This window comes from Cavia porcellus, unplaced genomic scaffold (genome assembly GCF_034190915.1).
Source record: "Cavia porcellus strain 051 isolate PalLab524CR breed Dunkin Hartley unplaced genomic scaffold, mCavPor4.1 scaffold_3, whole genome shotgun sequence".
NCBI lineage: Eukaryota > Metazoa > Chordata > Mammalia > Rodentia > Caviidae > Cavia > Cavia porcellus.
The window spans coordinates 15,140,694-15,158,012 of NW_026947486.1; the positions used below are offsets into that span (position 1 = coordinate 15,140,694).

General features: G+C 38.8%; 2 protein-coding genes across 4 annotated transcripts in view; one reads left to right on the top strand and one right to left on the bottom strand.

Annotated features, from left to right (window-relative positions):
* Efhc2 (EF-hand domain containing 2) overlaps window positions 1–17,319 on the bottom strand; it is a 174,973-nt gene that overhangs the window by 120,879 nt on the left and 36,775 nt on the right. The window lies entirely within an intron of this gene.
* On the top strand, window positions 5,437–8,297 carry LOC134475512 (putative deoxyribonuclease TATDN2). The gene is made up of 3 exons (XM_063246539.1): window positions 5,437–5,572; window positions 5,749–5,946; window positions 6,283–8,297. The coding sequence occupies exons 1-3, from the start codon at window positions 5,437–5,439 to the stop codon at window positions 8,136–8,138; spliced, it is 2,190 nt and encodes a 729-aa protein (XP_063102609.1). The 3' UTR covers window positions 8,139–8,297.

Sequence of the window (17,319 nt, forward strand, 5' to 3'; positions counted from 1 at the left end):
CATATGTGATTCAACACCAGCCTGGACTACACATTGAGATCCTGTCTTAGGAAAACTAAAAAACAAAACAAAAAAAGCTGTGTTTTTTTGTTGTTGTTTTGGTTTGGTTTTTAAATTGTACATGTCTGCAATACATTGTTTCCAATCACCCTGGGGAGTGGGTACATGTATATAATATTGCTTGTTTCTTTTAAAAACCTTATTTTTAAATCAATAGTGCCAGTCATGACTATAGACATTTATTTCAATGAAATAAATAATATATCTTGTATAACATATAGAAGATGGCTCCTTGACACATGATAATGGTAGATTTATAGAAAATTTTTTTAAATGAGGAAATTATTTTTATCTTTTTGAGACAGGGTCTCACTATGCAGTTCAGGCTGGCCTTGAGTTCACTTTGTGGCCTAGGCTGATCTCAAACTTGCAATGATCCTCCTGCCTCAGGCTCCTGAGTATTGGGATTACAAATGTGCGCAAAAATAAGGATATTTAAAAGCAAATTAAATGATTGATCATAAATTAATATAATTAGAAATTAATAATGTAACAAGCAAAAATTGTGACTTCTAATAATTAGTGTGCTGAAGATACATTTTACAATACTAATATAAGTATAAAAATCTAGTAAAATTCTAAATCATAATTTTTTTCTGGTGGTTCCTAGGGCTGTGTGTATGCTAGGCAAATGCTTTACCACTGAGCTACACTCCCTGCCCCTTTCATATTTTATTTTGAGACAGTGTCTCACTATCTTTCCCATGCTGGTTGCAAATTCCTGAGCCTCCTACTTCAGCCTCCCCACTAGGTGGAAGTACACCTCTCTGGCCTTAAATCAGAATGAGTATTTTTTTCAAGCCGTTGATGGGATTCAGGAAGCACTATCCCAAAACACAGCATCCTTAACATTGGACAAATCAACAGAAGCAGGAAGGTCTTACAATTTTCTCCCCAGTCTCCTGTGAAGCAGGCCATAAAATCTAAAAAGGTCACTCTGTGACTTTTCTTGACTTTCCCTCAGTTAGGAACACACTGCCACATATGGACACAGAAAAGATTCCGATCAAACAGGCATTATTAATTTCCCTCCAGTTTATTACCAGTAGAGAATATCCTTTTTGTCTTCCCATCATCTATAAAAATACTTTCTATTTCTTTGGCCTTTCATCTCTAAAGGTTTCTGTGGCACAGGAGACTTTTATTAAATAACAGGTATGTTTATTTGTTATGGAGATCTTTTGTTATGGAGGTCTCAGCTATAAACACTGCAATGGGGGAGGAAAAGATTACCTTTTTTGCCACATGCTTTGCAGGTAATTTTGAAATGTAGCCAGAGTTCAAAAACAGTAAGAAATCGTTCAAATAAAACTTTTGAAAGTGAAAAAAAATTGTTATAAAGAAATGAGTAAAGGCCAACCATGGTGACCCATGCCTGTACACCTAGCACTCTGGGAGGCAAAATGACTGCAAGTTCAAGGCCCGCCTGGGCAACTTAGTGAGACCTTTTAAAAAATAAAAGTGCGGGGAAGTAGCCCAGTGTGCAGGCCATGGGTTCAACACTCAGTACAGCCAAAAGCAGAAAAAAGAAGACAAGTAGAAAGCAAAAAAGGACACAAGCACAGACAAATTTTAAAGTGAGAAAAACTAATACAAATAAACCTTAACAATTCTTTAAATAAACAAAATAGCTAAGATTTAGCAAAACTCAGTAGAACTTAAATGAGATAGTTCATAACAGAAATGTAACAAATAAGACAAACTGTCTCACAATTAGACATGAAAATAACTTTTTAAATTCATAAACAAATGATTTTCTGTAGTAACTGTGACATCAAAATCACAATGAATGAGCTAAAACTAAATCAGATGTGAAAATAATGATCTAAGAATTACCCTCCTTAAAGGCTTCAACCAGGATGATTTAACAATAGATTGCTTCAAACTTGAAACTCCCCTTATGATACCAAAACAAAAAAAGCTCTGCAGGTGAATTCCTTGCCAGACTAGCAAACCACTGAAACCTGTAAATCCTGGAACAGCAGTAGGCACAGGAGAAGGGCCACTCCCATATATACACCCAACCCACATAAGAAAAGCACAAGCTCCCAGGATGGCCTCAAGCAGCAGTGATTTTCAAAGCTACCCAAGTGCTTACCAAGCACAAGCCAAGGTTAAGAACTATTAACTATTGTTCTCTTATTATCGTGTTAGGAAATTTCGCTTTTTCATAAAATAAAAAAGGAACCACTACTACAGAATTATTTCATTCACTAATTATGATTTAGACAACATAAGTAACATACAATAAAATAGTCTAATCTGTGACGGTCATAAACTACCTGCACACACACAAAAATTTGCATTTTCCTCTCAGATGCAAACACAGCCTCAAATTAGAAAATAAGAGCAAATATGTTATGATAGTCTCATACCATGCCTACCATATTACTTTTTAAATGCAAAGGTAATTTTTTAACATGATTACAAAGCATCTGCTCTAAAACCACAGCCTAAACAGCCAACATTATATTTAATTAAACTGTGACTACCATAATCAAGACCAGAACAATAATGTTTACTGCCAGAAAATTATTTAATATTGGTTTTAGAAGTTCTGGACAAATGGAAAAACATATAAAGTAAAAATATTAGCAAAAAAGACAAAAAAATTGTCATCATGGGTAGAGAAAATTATGGTACAGGCAAAAGCTGAAAAACTAAGACTAAATAAAATATTTCAAGTATAACCACAAGTGAATCAAAAGCATTTTTCAGCAATAGCAACAACCAGTAAAAAATATTATGAAAGGTCTGGCACACATCTGTAACCTCAGCACTCAAGAGGCTGAGGCAGGAGGATCACCGTGAGTTTGAGGCCAGCCTGCGCTACACGGTGAGACCCTCAAAAAAAAAAAAAAAAGACTGTGAAGAACAAAATATGTTTCAATAGAATTAACTCTGTAATCCAGAAAAAAAAAAAAACCTCAAAATATTTCCTAGTAGGTACAGAAGAACTTGATTAAAAAGACATGTATATTCTGGATAACAGACTAAATTAATATTTCGCGTGGATATTTATTTATTTATTTTTGTAGCAAGGTCTCTCTGTGGTTCAGGCTAGCCTTGAAGTCATTATGTAGCTCAGGTTAGCCTTGAATTTGTGGGGATCCCGATTACAGACGTTGTACTCCCAGCTCAAGTGGATATTTCACTAGTATTTCAGAGAGCCTTTTAAGTAATTCTAAAATGAACCTGATAAACAATCAGAAGATGAGGGTACCCACTGCAGCATCTGTCACCCCACTAATGGCCAAGGTTGATTAGGCTGACCTGGCTGGTTTGGTGGATGTCCCCTCCCTCCCCCACCCCAACACTTAAGTCCCTTGGGAAGGGAGGAAGCTCATGTGTGCAAAGCTGCCTGCTCACCCAAGCAGCTACCCATGAAAGAGGAGGACCATTTTTTCCGGCAAGAGTATACTAGTAGTTGCACTCCCCTGTTGAAACCTCCAAAAAAGCTCCTACACAATAGGCCTCTAAAAGATAAGTATAAAAACTGAGGCAATAAAGGAGACCTAGGCTCTCTCAGATTTTATACATAACACCTCAAATATTAAAATGACACAATACATCAGAGTAACAAGACACTAATATGCAGGTGGAAAAGAATTGATGGTCTGGAAATAGATGCTATTGAAGTACATGAACCTAACACATAATGAAATAGCAATCACACATCACTAAGCAAAAAAAGAAAAATTTGGAAAAGCATGAGTTTATATCCCCATCTAAAACAAATTATAGTCCAGGACAAATACCAGACAGATCGTTAGCTTTAATAAAACAAATTAACCTCATTAACACAAAAAAAAAAAAAAAGAAAAAAAAAGGCTTGTGAAAGCCTCAGATGGAAAAGACGACATTATACTTAGGGGCAAAAAAAAAAAAAAAAAAAGAAAGAAAAGACTAAAATTTGACTTAAAAAATAAGATGTAAATCCAATATGAACTAAAATATAAATAAAAAGCAAACATACTAGTGAAAAAATTTTAGGATACATGACAAAAGTTTATAAAAATTTTCAAAATAATTTTTTACGAATCCTAAAAGAAGTTGAGCATGGTGTCACTTAACTACAGCACTTTCTGAGCCAGAGACAGAATGATCACAAATTCTAGTCTATCCTAGACAACTTAGCAAGACCATGGTTCAAAATATAACTTATAAAACTTAAAATGAGCTAAGGGCTGGTAGTGGAGGCATATGCCTATACTCCCAGTGCTTGGGAGGCTGAGGCAGGAGGATCTTTATGAATTCAGGGCCAGCCTGGGCTACATAGTGAGTTCAAGGCCAGTCTAAACAACATAGCTTGCCTCAAAAACACACACAAAAAAAGTGGGGAAGGGGAGACATGGTAGCTCAATGTGAAGGTCCTAGGTTCAATCTACAGTACCAAAAGGAAAAAATAGGCATAGTGAAACCCTGTCTCAAAAAGACCAAAAATAAATAAATACATAAGTAAATAAATATAAATAATTTCATAAACAAGAAATCGGGAAAGAGCATCAACAAAATTCAAGAGTGGGTCAGCAAATAAAAAATATTCACTCTAAGAAATGAACGTAAACTAAAATTACAATATGACATCAATTTTGCATTTCTACTAAAGCAGACCCTTCATCATGGTTGGGGTTGTTAGGGTTAGAATTTGTCCAAACTCCTGGGCTCATGTCATCCCCCTGCCTCACAACTCACAAGTTGAGGGAAGTATAGGTATGCACCACTGCAGCTGGCTTCTGATGGAATTTTTTTTTTTTTTTTTTTTTTTTTTTTTGGTCTTTTTGAGACAGGGTCGCACTATGCAGTCCAGGCTGGCCTTGAGCTCATTTTGTAACCCAGGCTGGTCTCGAACTTGCAACGATCCTCCTGCCTCAGTCTCCCAAATGTTGGGATTATAGATAGGCATGCACCATCATGCCCAGATTGATGGAATTTTAAATAACTACAATACTTCTGAGACAATGTGGTGCTATGAGGAACCTCTCGGGAACTCCAAATCTGGCCATACAGCACAAAGAAAGGAATGAAAGTGGAACAAACTTAAATGAGCCAAGATGTTCTTATTATTATTGGGGAGAAAAACTAAAATGAGGAGCTCTAAAGAGTACTGAAAAGAAAAGGTTTGGGAAATCATGGTGCCTCTAGGAACTGCAAAGAATATTCAGACGCCTTTAGACACTTGATGGTTTGGGGATCATGCAACAGTAAAAAAAAAAGGTACATACTTAGGATACGCACTAATGTCAAGAGAAAATAACAAAGGCCTAACAATGGTTATATGTACCACAACTATGTTTTTCAACATGCATATTTATGAGTAGGCTTTTCCAAAAGACCGGGGATGAGAGGGACATACCACACAACATGGCAGCAGCGATGACAGCAGTTCTGGTGGAAGCGCGGCGAGGCTGCCGCACGCAGAAACGCTGGGAATGGGTCGGAGATGGCAGAAGCTGCTGGAGGAGGCCAGGAGGGGGGTACTCAGCAGAGCTTTGGGTAGGGGCAAAAGTGGGTAGAGGCCAGCATAGCTGTCTAGTGCTGCTCCTGAGACTCAATTGGGCCCCCTTGTGCTCACCCTTAAGGCTCAGGATCCCCTGGGCCAATAGCCAGATCCAGGTAGGAAAACGTGGGTCATGCATGATCCCTAAGGCACTCCGTAGTCAATTCCGGGCTTTAATGCCCCCAAAGGATCCTCCTTCCCTTGCAAATCAAAAGTTGCACTTTGGATGATCCGGAAGCACTTGGACGCCCTAGCGGCTGCAGTGCTTTCACAGGAAGTAGCTGAGGCGCCATGGAAAGCGCCTGGCAATCTCCGAGGCACTGCAAGGGCTCGGATGTCTAGCCGGGTGCGTTGTGAATCCCAGATCGCTGAGACTTCTCCAAACGGCTGGTGAGTCGCTGGTGAGTCGCAGTGGACGTAATCTTGTCTCGCCACGACACGGAAAAGGATACCAGATAGTTGGAAAGCTGCGGAAAACTTCCTAAAGTGCGGCAGTAGTGCGATCTACCCCTGTGGCCCTTAGGTAAGATCCCTTAAGGGACACAATTGCCCCGGGGAACTCAATGAGGTGGTTTGGAAGGGGCTCGGGGCCATGACTTTTAAAAAGCCCTTATTTTGGGTAGAGGATTGAAACTTGCAAAAGTAGAATTTTGTGGAACCTGTGTGGAGGTTTTCCTAGGGTTCATCCAGCCACTAAATTCCCCCCCCCCTCCTCCGCTCAGGCCCAGGTGTGGATGGAACAGTCTCCAGAGACTCGCTGATCACGTTCTTTAGTCTGCGGCATCGGCCAAGCACGCCACCGTTCGGTTTCTCAAAGATGGCTTCTCGAGATGGCGCCTACCGCCGCAATTACAAAAAGAGTTTCTCTTACTCCAAGAACTCTGAAACTGAGGATCCAAGTAAAAAGGAGGACTCAAAGGTCCAAAATAGGAGGGATTGGCATGAAGAACAAGGCCCTTCGATGATTCACCAGAGCATCTCGGGGAGAGAAATGGGGAGGTGTGCCCTTGGTGCAAAACCAAAAGTGGTAGACCGTCCTACCCCTGGCATGCCGCCAGCCAGGAATACAATCTCTTACCCTCAGAAACAGTCAGCTCCCAGGATGACTGGTTCTGTTGAGAAGAAAGTGGTTATAACTCCTGACACAATGCTCAGTGAAAAGCCACATGGTAACCAAAGGGTGCTCTTTTGTGAAAAATGCTCTTCGCCCCTCCAAATTGTGAATTGTAATAACTGCAAGTCACCAACCCTAAAGTCTAAACAAATGGTGGTGCTCGAGCATCCTTCTTCAAGAAGCTATTGGCATGACATCAATGCACTTGCAACACTTAGAATCTCTCAGGAAGAGCCATTCTCAGAGAGTCCCCCAGTAGTTTCAACGCTTTTGACCCACCAGAATGACTATAGCGTTCAACAGCCTAATTTGTACTATAGCCCGTGGAATGACTACACTAGCTCCTGGATCAAGAGTGTCAGGAATTCACACCTGGACTGTGGTGACAGCAGTATCACTACTACATTACAGGCTAAGAGGGGTAGCAGGAATTTTGTGGGTGCTTATTCCTACTCTGCAATGCACTCCCAAAATATGCCCAGAAAGACAAAGATGACAGAAAATGCATCCCAGAATTCCAGATCATTTCATTTCTCCGAAAGTTTAGAAGCAGAACTGAAGGAGAAAAACTATCAAGAGGAGACACTGTCATGGGCGAGTGGAGCACATGAGTATGGCTTCCAGCCGACTAGTCACTTGGAGCAGTCCAGCCCAGCAAAGGGTTTCATTGATTCCCACTGTCACTTGGACATGACGTATACCAAGCTGTCTTTCCAAGGGACCTTTGCCAAATTCAGAAAAATATATAAGTCCTTCCCTAAGGAATTTCAAGGTTGCATCACTGATTTCTGTGATCCTCGTACTCTAAAACATGGCCTATGGGAGGCGCTATTGAAAGAAGATCTGGTTTGGGGGGCCTTTGGCTGTCACCCTCATTTTGCACGTTACTACAATGACTATCAAGAAAGAAATATCCTGCGTGCCTTACAGCACCCGAAGGCTGTGGCATTTGGAGAAATAGGCTTGGATTACTCTCACAAGTGCAGCACACCTATCCCGGAGCAGTTCAGGGTATTTGAGAAACAACTGAAGCTGGCTGTATCTCTCAAGCTACCACTGTTGATCCACTGCCGCGACGCTGATGAAGATCTACTGGTCATCATGAAGAAACTAGTGCCCCCTGACTACAAGATCCACAGGCATTGCTTCACTGGCAGTTACCCAGTCATTGAGCCCTTGCTGCAGCATTTCCCCAACCTGTCGGTGGGCTTCACAGCAGTTATCACTTACAGTTCCGCCTGGCAGGCCCGGGATGCTGTGAAACAGATCCCACTGGACAGAATTCTCGTCGAAACTGATGCTCCATACTTTCTTCCTCATCAGGTTCCCCGAAGTTTATGCCAGTATTCCCACCCAGGTCTGGCTCTGTATACGGTGCGAGAGATTGCCAGAATCAAAGACCAGCCACTTTCCCATGTCTTAACCACCCTGCATGACAACACCAGTCGCCTCTACAATATTTAATCCAACAGGACAGGCAGGGGTCTTCCCATAAAGGGCAACCTGACTGCAAAACACACTGCATTTGAACTCTGCTTGTGTCCCAGGTCAAGTATGTGTTCAAAGTTCCAGGACAAGATGTCTTCGTAAAAACCTCTTCATAAGATTTCTGCTTCTGGTAGGATTGGGGTATGCTGGGAGGGGAAGAGGGCTGAAAGGGAATAGCCCTTGATGTTAAGTTCTTCTTCCAGCCAAAATGCTAGATGGTAAGTAAGAGTTCTCTGCAGCCCATTTTGGAGTGGTTGGTGAATAAAGCCACTCTCCTGGGTTTTTTTTACGTAATGTTAAACTTTAAAAGTGAGCAGGTGATTTGCTATTTATTCTCAAAGCGTATGTTATGGGAATTTTATAATCCATACTTTGTTGTTAAGTTCAGGAATTCAGTTGTTTTCAAATTGAGGGTTCTTATTTGTAAAGACAAAGAAAACTAACCTTTCATATGAAGGGAAGTTAATTTCAATAAGCAAAAACTAGTTATTATTAATGGCGTGGCAAGGGGCTGTGGAGGCCTTAGAGACATCTATGGTTGAGTCTTTGCCACTGAGGAGATGAGTCTTGAACCTGAACTCCTAACATCTCTGTAAATTAGTATGTAATAGTAGCATCTGTTCATTGAAGCTATCATTCTTCAAGTGCAAATGTATAGCACTTAGAAATACTGTTCTTCAGGAGGACTTAGAAAGCTTCAACAGGATAGAAAGAGAGCTTCAGCTGTCCACTTGGCAAACAGCAGTTTTCCCTGAGAATATGACTCACATTTTGGGAAAAACATTTGAGTTGTGAAATTTAACTTTGTACGCCAAAGCACACACCTAAATCTGAAGTCCCATGACTCGACAAGGCACGCATGCCATTTTAAAAATGAAAAATCTCTTACACTTGAAAACAGTCCCTGAAAACAGTCCCTGGAAATTGAGTACTACAGACTTCTCTGGTTTCCTCTGCACTCACATAGCTGGATCTCCAGAAAAAACAGCTGGCTCCTGACCACTTAGCTCTCACTCAGAAGTTACTTCCACAGAGAAGCCCTCCATGGCCACCAATCTAGGAGGGAAAAGACCCACCGGCTCCATCTGTTCTGAGCACAGCACTTAGCCCATGCCTCAGTTACTGTTGTTACTATATTTGTATGTTCATTGGTTATCTTGCTCCACTAGGTTGTCAGTTTACAAACTTGGCAGCCTTGTTTAGCACTTAATCCCTGCACATACTAGACTAGTGCCTGAAAGATAACAGGCACTAAACAAAAGATTTCTTAAATTCATTAACACCTGGGAGGTTAATAACAATATTAGGAGAGAGAACAATACTAGGAAAGGAATAGAGAAATAAGCCGTAATTCCAATACCCTTTTCTAACTCAAAAGGCAAAGATTAAAGGCATGCTATCTATCTATCTATCTATCTATCTATATATATATATATATATATATATATTATTGTTAGATGTCATACATAATGAAGAGAAAGACAAACTTAACTAGGAAACTGACAGTTCAGATTTCCTATAAATAAGACTGAGTGTATCATAGATTTCCCCTTTGTTGAGAATAAGATCTTCTGAAAAAGAAGAAAGTTTAGGTGTTCAAAAAAAATAAAAGCCATAATCCTTCATTTCCCTTCAGTACAACATAAGTTGTTAATGCAGACAAGGTGTGATTGGATGATACTTTTCAAGACAAACCTTGCAAACACTAAGCCAGTGTTTTAAGGTAAGCTTTTGCTATGTAACGTACATTTTAAAACAAACATTGCTTAAAAGTATGTCCCACAACACACAGAGGCCCTGAGCTTGTTTTAAATAATGGTCAAAAACAGGGCTCCATACACACATTTTGGGAAAATACTGAGCTGTACAAAGTTCCACAAGTTTTTTTTCTTAATTACAGGATCTCACATATCCTTTGATATATCAGTAAACATGATTAGGACTCAAAAAGATGTTTCTCAGTTAGATAGATAATAGGATAAATACCAGCATAAAAAATGCCATCTCACTCACATACTCCTGATGTAATGCCCTTACCACATTTCATGCATCTCTCCATTTAAGATTTCCGTATCTTCTGTCATTTACCTTTTTTGCTACCTGCATTCCTCAAGGGAACTAAATGGCATTGCCAAGTGGGCATTTCAAAGATGAGTGTGAATTAAATGATTGCATTTAGGGCTGGGAATATGGCCCAGCTATACAGCACTTGCCTAGAGTTAGAATGTGCAAGGCCTTGAATTTGATGCCTGACATAACAAACATGTGCCAGGAACAAAACCTTGCATTTATAAGTACACATTCAACAACAACAACAACAACAACAAAAAAAAAAAAACAGGATCTACATATACAAAGAAAGTACTTTTCCATTCCAAAAAAATCTTTGTCTATGGGAAAAATACTTGTCTGGTCTGTATGGCAAATGCATGACTACATGTACTGCACTGTCTTTAACATGCAGGAGAGCACCTTGCCATAATTCAGGTTTTTTTTTTTTTTAGAAATATAGTCCTATTTAGGTGGCTTAAATCAAAAGTCACAGCCTTTTACTTATTTCATGAATGGGGCAGACAACACTTCGCCTATTCATGCTACTAAGAAAAAAACCTTGCAAATATGCAAGATTTGAGGCACTTTGTAAATAGTTTTCTACTTAAGTGATAAAGACTTATTAATTAGCATTTATCTGTTTGTATGGTCCCAAGTGTGTCAACTTTTTTGTTCTGTAAGTATTAAAGAGCTGTGATCTAGCCAGTGATCTAGAAATTCAGTTTGCCATTAGTAGTCCCCGGGCCACTAGTTGGAGTCACCAGGCAACTCAAGTGCATAACCAGGCTCCCTGAACCTCAGCAGTCCTTAGAGCACATCGATGTTTTCCTTCACTTAAATTTTAGAAAGGACTAATAGAGTATGCACTTTGCATGCAGAAAGCCCTGGGTTCCATTCAAAAGGAAAAGAAAGAAAGAAAGAAAACTCTTGTTTCTACCTGTGAAATTTATCTTACTGGACATGGTGGTGCACTCCAATAATCCTACCACTCAGGAGGCTGAAGCAGGAGAATTATAGTGAGTTTCAGGCTAGCCTGGACTACCTAGTGAGTTCAAGGCCAACCTGAACAGTCTCCAAAAAAAAAAGAAAGAAAGAAAGAAAAAAGTCTGTCTTACCAGACAGAAGGATCTTGTTTTAGCAGTTTGTCTTTATTTGTATTTAACTTTGAAATTTTTAACTGCTTAATGTAAAATTTTTGATACTATCAAAAAGAACAAAGAAGAGAGGCAAACAGCCCACAATCCAGCCACTTAAACACCATCATTTTATCATTTGGAGTAGCACATAAGCAATTTTCTCTAACATTTCCATAGTCACTGGCCACTTCCAGCATTGTGTTCCTTGCATCAATTTTGCTAATTAATATTTACTACAGTATTTACAATAAGCATAAGATGCCGTGTGTTTTACTTCTTCTGAACTTGTGGTTTAAATACATTATTTTCTGTATTTTCATTTTTCTGAAAAAACAAGAAGCATTTTAAACAACCAACTTTGAGAGCACTTGTACTTGTGCTTAATTCAAATCTATTTTGTACTGATGTATAAGACTGACCTTTTAAAGTTATTTTTTTTTCTGCTTTGTTGTGTTTTTTACTAATGCCCTAAGTAAAAAATTTAGTTTACTTTTAATTTGGGGGGAAGCAAGCATTTAATACCGTAAGTTTTTCTGATTGTAACTCTGCTGAATATATCTTGATAGAAGTTTACTTTTCCTCCCTATAAAGTACATAGTAAATGGTAATACAGTGAATCATGGGGTATTTCTATTATTTAGAAACCACTATTGATGTCTTCTCTACATAGTTTGTTCATAAAGCTATGTCAAATTGCATACTCTTGTAAATAATGTATGTTATATAATTATAAAACCGAGTCATACTTAACTGAAGATTCATATGCCACAACAATCTCACCCAAAACCAACATAAATGTTAATGTTCTAGTATAGTTTTTATGGTCTTTTTTCAATAGTTATAAATATGAAACTTGTATGTTTATCAGCAGAGTTAAATGAGGAACATTCACCAGTCATAGAAAAAGAATATACAGACAAATGTGTTTCCCCCATTGATATTTTAATGTATGCTTTGTAATTTTTAATTTTAAAGTCAGTTTATTTTGTTTCCTAAAATTAGCATTTACTGCAACTCACCTAAATAACATGTGTTTCTTTTTCTATCCCTAGTTTGCATCTAGGGTCCCTTTTATTATTATTGGTAGAGCTAAATCCCCAGCCCCAATTCTTTTATCTTTCAATAAATACTTAAAATGTTTACATTTGGTTTTGAACTTTATTTATATTTAATAATTACCCTAGTATATGTTTCATTCCATTGCTCACCACTAATCCTTTCAGTTCATGACTTCCCCCATGGTTGAATTGCTTAATTTGCTTTATTTCTAAATTGGCTAGAATGTACCTTCAAGCAATTTTCTCAGGAAAAGTATGTGGATGACATATTTATGACAAATTATATAACTGAGATCATCTTTCTTCTGCTTTCACTAACGAATAAACATATTGACTGAGTAGAATTTCTGGGTCACAGATATGTTCCTCTAAAAGTTTATGCTTTGCCTCTTGGCATCTAATACAGTGTTGCAGATCTGTATTACATCTGTAGTACAGATAATGTAGATCTCCCAACTTCGAGGGATGGGGAGAGCTTCACTGCGACTGCTTTGCGAATGTTTGGTACTCTGCTTTACCTTCAACATTAATGTAAAATGTACCAGGACATGAATTATTATTGGTCTGATTCTTTCTTCGTTTGTTCTCTATTGCAGAGTAAACACTCAGTTTACACATCTACATCTGTGGTCTCCAAAATTGGCTTTGTTTTTATTGATTTCTTGTTGTAGTTAAATCATGCAGCTGCTTTTAATCTAGCCTCTCATAATTTCAGGAGTAACTGCATGCTAGCACTCTATCCTCCTCTGTGCAACCTTAAACTTTTCCAGGGTAGGGTGGGAAGGTGTTTTTGGTTTTGGTTTTTTTGAGACGGGTCTCACTAAGTAGTTTGGACTAACCTCAAACTCAGAGCAATCATGCTTTAGCCTCCCCAGTGCTGAATTAGAGGCATATGTCACCACACCCCCAAACCCTTACTCTTCCATATGACTTTTTCCTCAAGTTTGCCTTCCCTGTCATTCATCCCATTCTTCCCAGTTTGAGGGTATTTTTCCACGTAATGCGTGTTGCTTCACTAATATTTTTTCCCTCAGCAGCAAACTCTGCTTTTATGCCTAATGTCTCACTCAGCAATACTTTTAATTATTTATTCTCTTGTTCTGTTTTCTCCTCCCAGCTTTCACTTTACAGGGTTTGCTTTCGCCACTTACTTTTGTATTATATATTTCATTTTACTCAACAGAAAGCACAAGCACATTGTTAGCAGAAATACTCAATTCCTAAAGAAAACATACTTCTGAAATAATTGTTTGTCTTCCTTTGCCTCTGGCATACTGTGTTGTCCATGTTGCAGTCTTCTCAGAAACCTTTGAGTTTCTTTGTTCATTCTTGAACAAAGAATATTCTACACAGGATGTTTTTCTGTCAAACTAGGGTAGGTGTGTTCCTTACCATTCCCTTTTATTACTCACCCTAATGTCCTTGGATTCTTCTTCTCAGTAGGAAGCTGGTTGATATAAATTCACATATGGCATGATGAGAGAGTAGTGCTGAGTAGTCCCCAGCAGGAAAAACATGCAGTTTATGCATACCAACATTTCATAAATTGAAGCAGGGCGTGGTGGGGCACACTTATAATCCCAGCACTTGGGAGGTTGAGGCAGGCAGATGGCCTGGAGTTTGAGGTCAGTGTAGGTTACAAAGTGAGTTCAAGGACAGTGTAAACTGCATAATAAAACCCTGCCTCAAAAAGAAAAAAATTCGTAAGTTGACCTAAACTCCACTCCAGGAAGAGAATGGCCAGTCCTTTGTGTGCCTGCTTGACCTTAATTCCTGGGCTTCCCTGTGAACTCTCAAGCCATCAACAGTTGTGAAATTAAAACAGGTAAAAGCCCCTCCCTACAGGTTGTCCTAAACCCCCAAGTCAATTCTTTTCACGTTCTTCTCTTTTCTTTTCCTTTTTTTTTGGTATTAAGAATGGAACTCAGGGGGCTGGGGATTTAGCTCAGCAGCATAAGTGCCTGCCTAGCAAGTGTGCAGTCATGAGTTCAATCCCTGGTACTGATAAAAACAAAAAAGACAAAAAAAAAAGAATGGAACTCAGGACCTTGCACTTGCCAGGCAGGCACTGTGCCACTGAACTACATCCCTGGCCCACTTTTCACTTTCTTATCAAGTGAAATTTCAACTTGTTTTGGGTATATTTCTTCAATTTGACCCAACTACACTACAGCAGATGCAATTTCTAAGATTGAGCATGAATACGACCCCCCTCCCATCTCCAACACTTTGGAAGTCATTTCAGTTGGGATTGTGGAGGTCAAAGTACATCTGAGTACCAGTGCCCAAATTTTAATCTCAAAATTCTCATTTTTTCTTTCTTTCTTTTTTTTTTTTTTTTTTTTTGGTTTTGTTTTGTTTTGTCTTTTGATACAGGGTCTCACTATGCTTCTAGGCTGGCCTTGAGCTCACTCTGAGGCCCAGGCTGGTCTCTAACATGCAGGAATCCTTCTGCCTCAACCTCCTGAGTGCTGAGATAATAGGCATGAGTCACCACACCCAGCACTCAATTCATTTTTTAATGAATGTAGGTTCCTCTGAATGTAGGTGCCTCTGGATCCAGTGTTTAAATAGGCATATCTTATTTTAGTAAAACTCAAGTTATGCAGACCTGAATCTCATGTAGCTTGTTGTACTAAGCAACAGTCAATAAAGGTAAGTTAAAAGAATGGCAAAAGGATGATTTCCAAAGAATTTTTTGTATTATAAAAATATCATTAATCTTCTTATAATTTATGCTGCAATTTTCATGACTGAATCTATGGTTTAAGACGAAATACACTTGTATGAGCATTAATTATCCATGAAATTATTTTTACTTGTGCGCTTCTTTTTAAGAAACAATTTTACAATGCACAAAAGACGAAAGGGAAGTGGCTAGAATGCTACAATATTCTGCTTATAGCTTTATCACTAATTATATAACTGGTGCAAAACACTTAAACTCTTTGTTCACTGGTTAACCTTTCAGCAAAAATCAGGAAGACGACCCTTGCTAACCACAGGATACTGCAGCACTATTTAAAGAATTAAGAAAATTATGTATGTATCACAGAGCTCTGGAGATAAAATGAAGGTATAAAAATACTGAACATATAAATCAGTGTAGGATGCAAAGCTGGAAGCTTATAAATACTGTCAAAACTATATCTAAAATAGTCTTTGCACATCCTTATGGAGTCTATTGAGCAAAGCAATTAAAAATACTTGATATTACTAAGACATGAGGTTCAGATTCACTGTTCAAAAACCATACTTCCTGGTGAAAAAATGACACTAGGAGGCCATGCCTATCAGTGCTAATGATGAAATTTCATACCTATTAAAGGAAACTGACCTATTCAATCAATGAGATACAAAAAAAGCACCTGCCATATAAAAGATTTTATTTATATATGTGTGCCTTGTACTATATACATACTTTTTTTCTTATCTTACATAGTGTGTTCCTTTTTTTTGGTGGTGGTGGTGGGGGGGGACACAAGGTCTATATAGTTCAGGGTGGCCTTCAACTCACTATGTAGCCCAGGCTAGTCCCAAACTTGCACTGATCCTCCTGCATCGACTCCTGAGTGCTGAGATTACAGGCACATACCACCATGCCTGGTTTATGTATTTTTAAAAGGCTTGGTTCTACGGGCATGGTGGTACAAACCTGTAATTCCAGCACTCAGGAAGCCAAGGCAAGAGGATCACCACAAGTTCAAGGGCAGTCTAAGCTACATAATGAATTCAAGAGCTAGCTGTACTACAGAGTAAGACTTTGTTTCAAAAAAAAAAAAAAAAATTTTTTTTTTTTTGGTACCAGGTATCAAACACACAACCTCGCACTTGCCAGGCAGGTGCTTACTCCACTGAGCTAAATCCCTAGCTCTCAAAAAAAAATTTTTTAAAGGCTAAATTCCACCCAAGTCAGAAGAAAAATGGTTTTATAACAATGCCCTTTATGCTTTTTAAGCCAAAAAATTTATTCCATAATCCTAGTTGTTTTAGTTTTCTCTTGTTGCTGAGAAAAAATACCCCAAATTAGGGGAGGAAAGGTTTATTTGGCTCACAGTTTGTAGAGCTTTTGGTCTACAGTCAGCTCCAAAGCAGGGTGGCCGGGCAGGGGAGGAAACATTCCTGGTGGCAGAAGACACCAAAAGCAACAGGAGGGGAGGACAGACAAATCTCTTTCTGTCCCTTATATTGTATGCAGGCTACATGCCCTAGGGTGGGTGTATTACTCATATCCTTAATCCTAGCACGAGACATTGAATTAATCACAAACTCTAGATTCAACTGCCTTCAAAGAGCCCCTACCTCCACTCCCCACATAAGGCTTTGGGGAGACATCCAGACACAAATGGCAACACTAGTAACTATGAAATAAGCTAAACCCCCCCCCCCGCCCCAGTACAGTATCCTGGGTCATTCTATTGTTCCAAAGTATATTACTGCTCACAAGTACATCAACAGCCAAGGTCACAAAATGGACATTTGATGCTGAAAACATTTCCTTACTAAAACAAAATAATACTATCCAGCCCCGGGACAGAATACCTGCTAAATCCAAAGCTCTCTGTAGTAGATACACTGTTCAGCAAAATAGCCTCTCCAGCTAAGGATCGTACAAATAAAAGGAAGCCATGTCCTCTGCCCAACATCTCCCTGTTCCTGACATTCTACAATGAAACCTTGCACTCTCTATTATTTATACCTCTGACAAAACGTTTAGGAACATGACGAACGTGACCTGTGTCTCCGGGTTGTCCTAAGAAACAAACTATTACCACCCTCAACAATACAATGAATGCCTTAGTCATGTGTTTAAATTGAGGCACATAATTAAAAATAAGTAAAAAGATATGGACAATTTTAACAATTTAAAAATTCCTGCAAGAGGTTACAAGAGTAATTTACTTTTAGAAA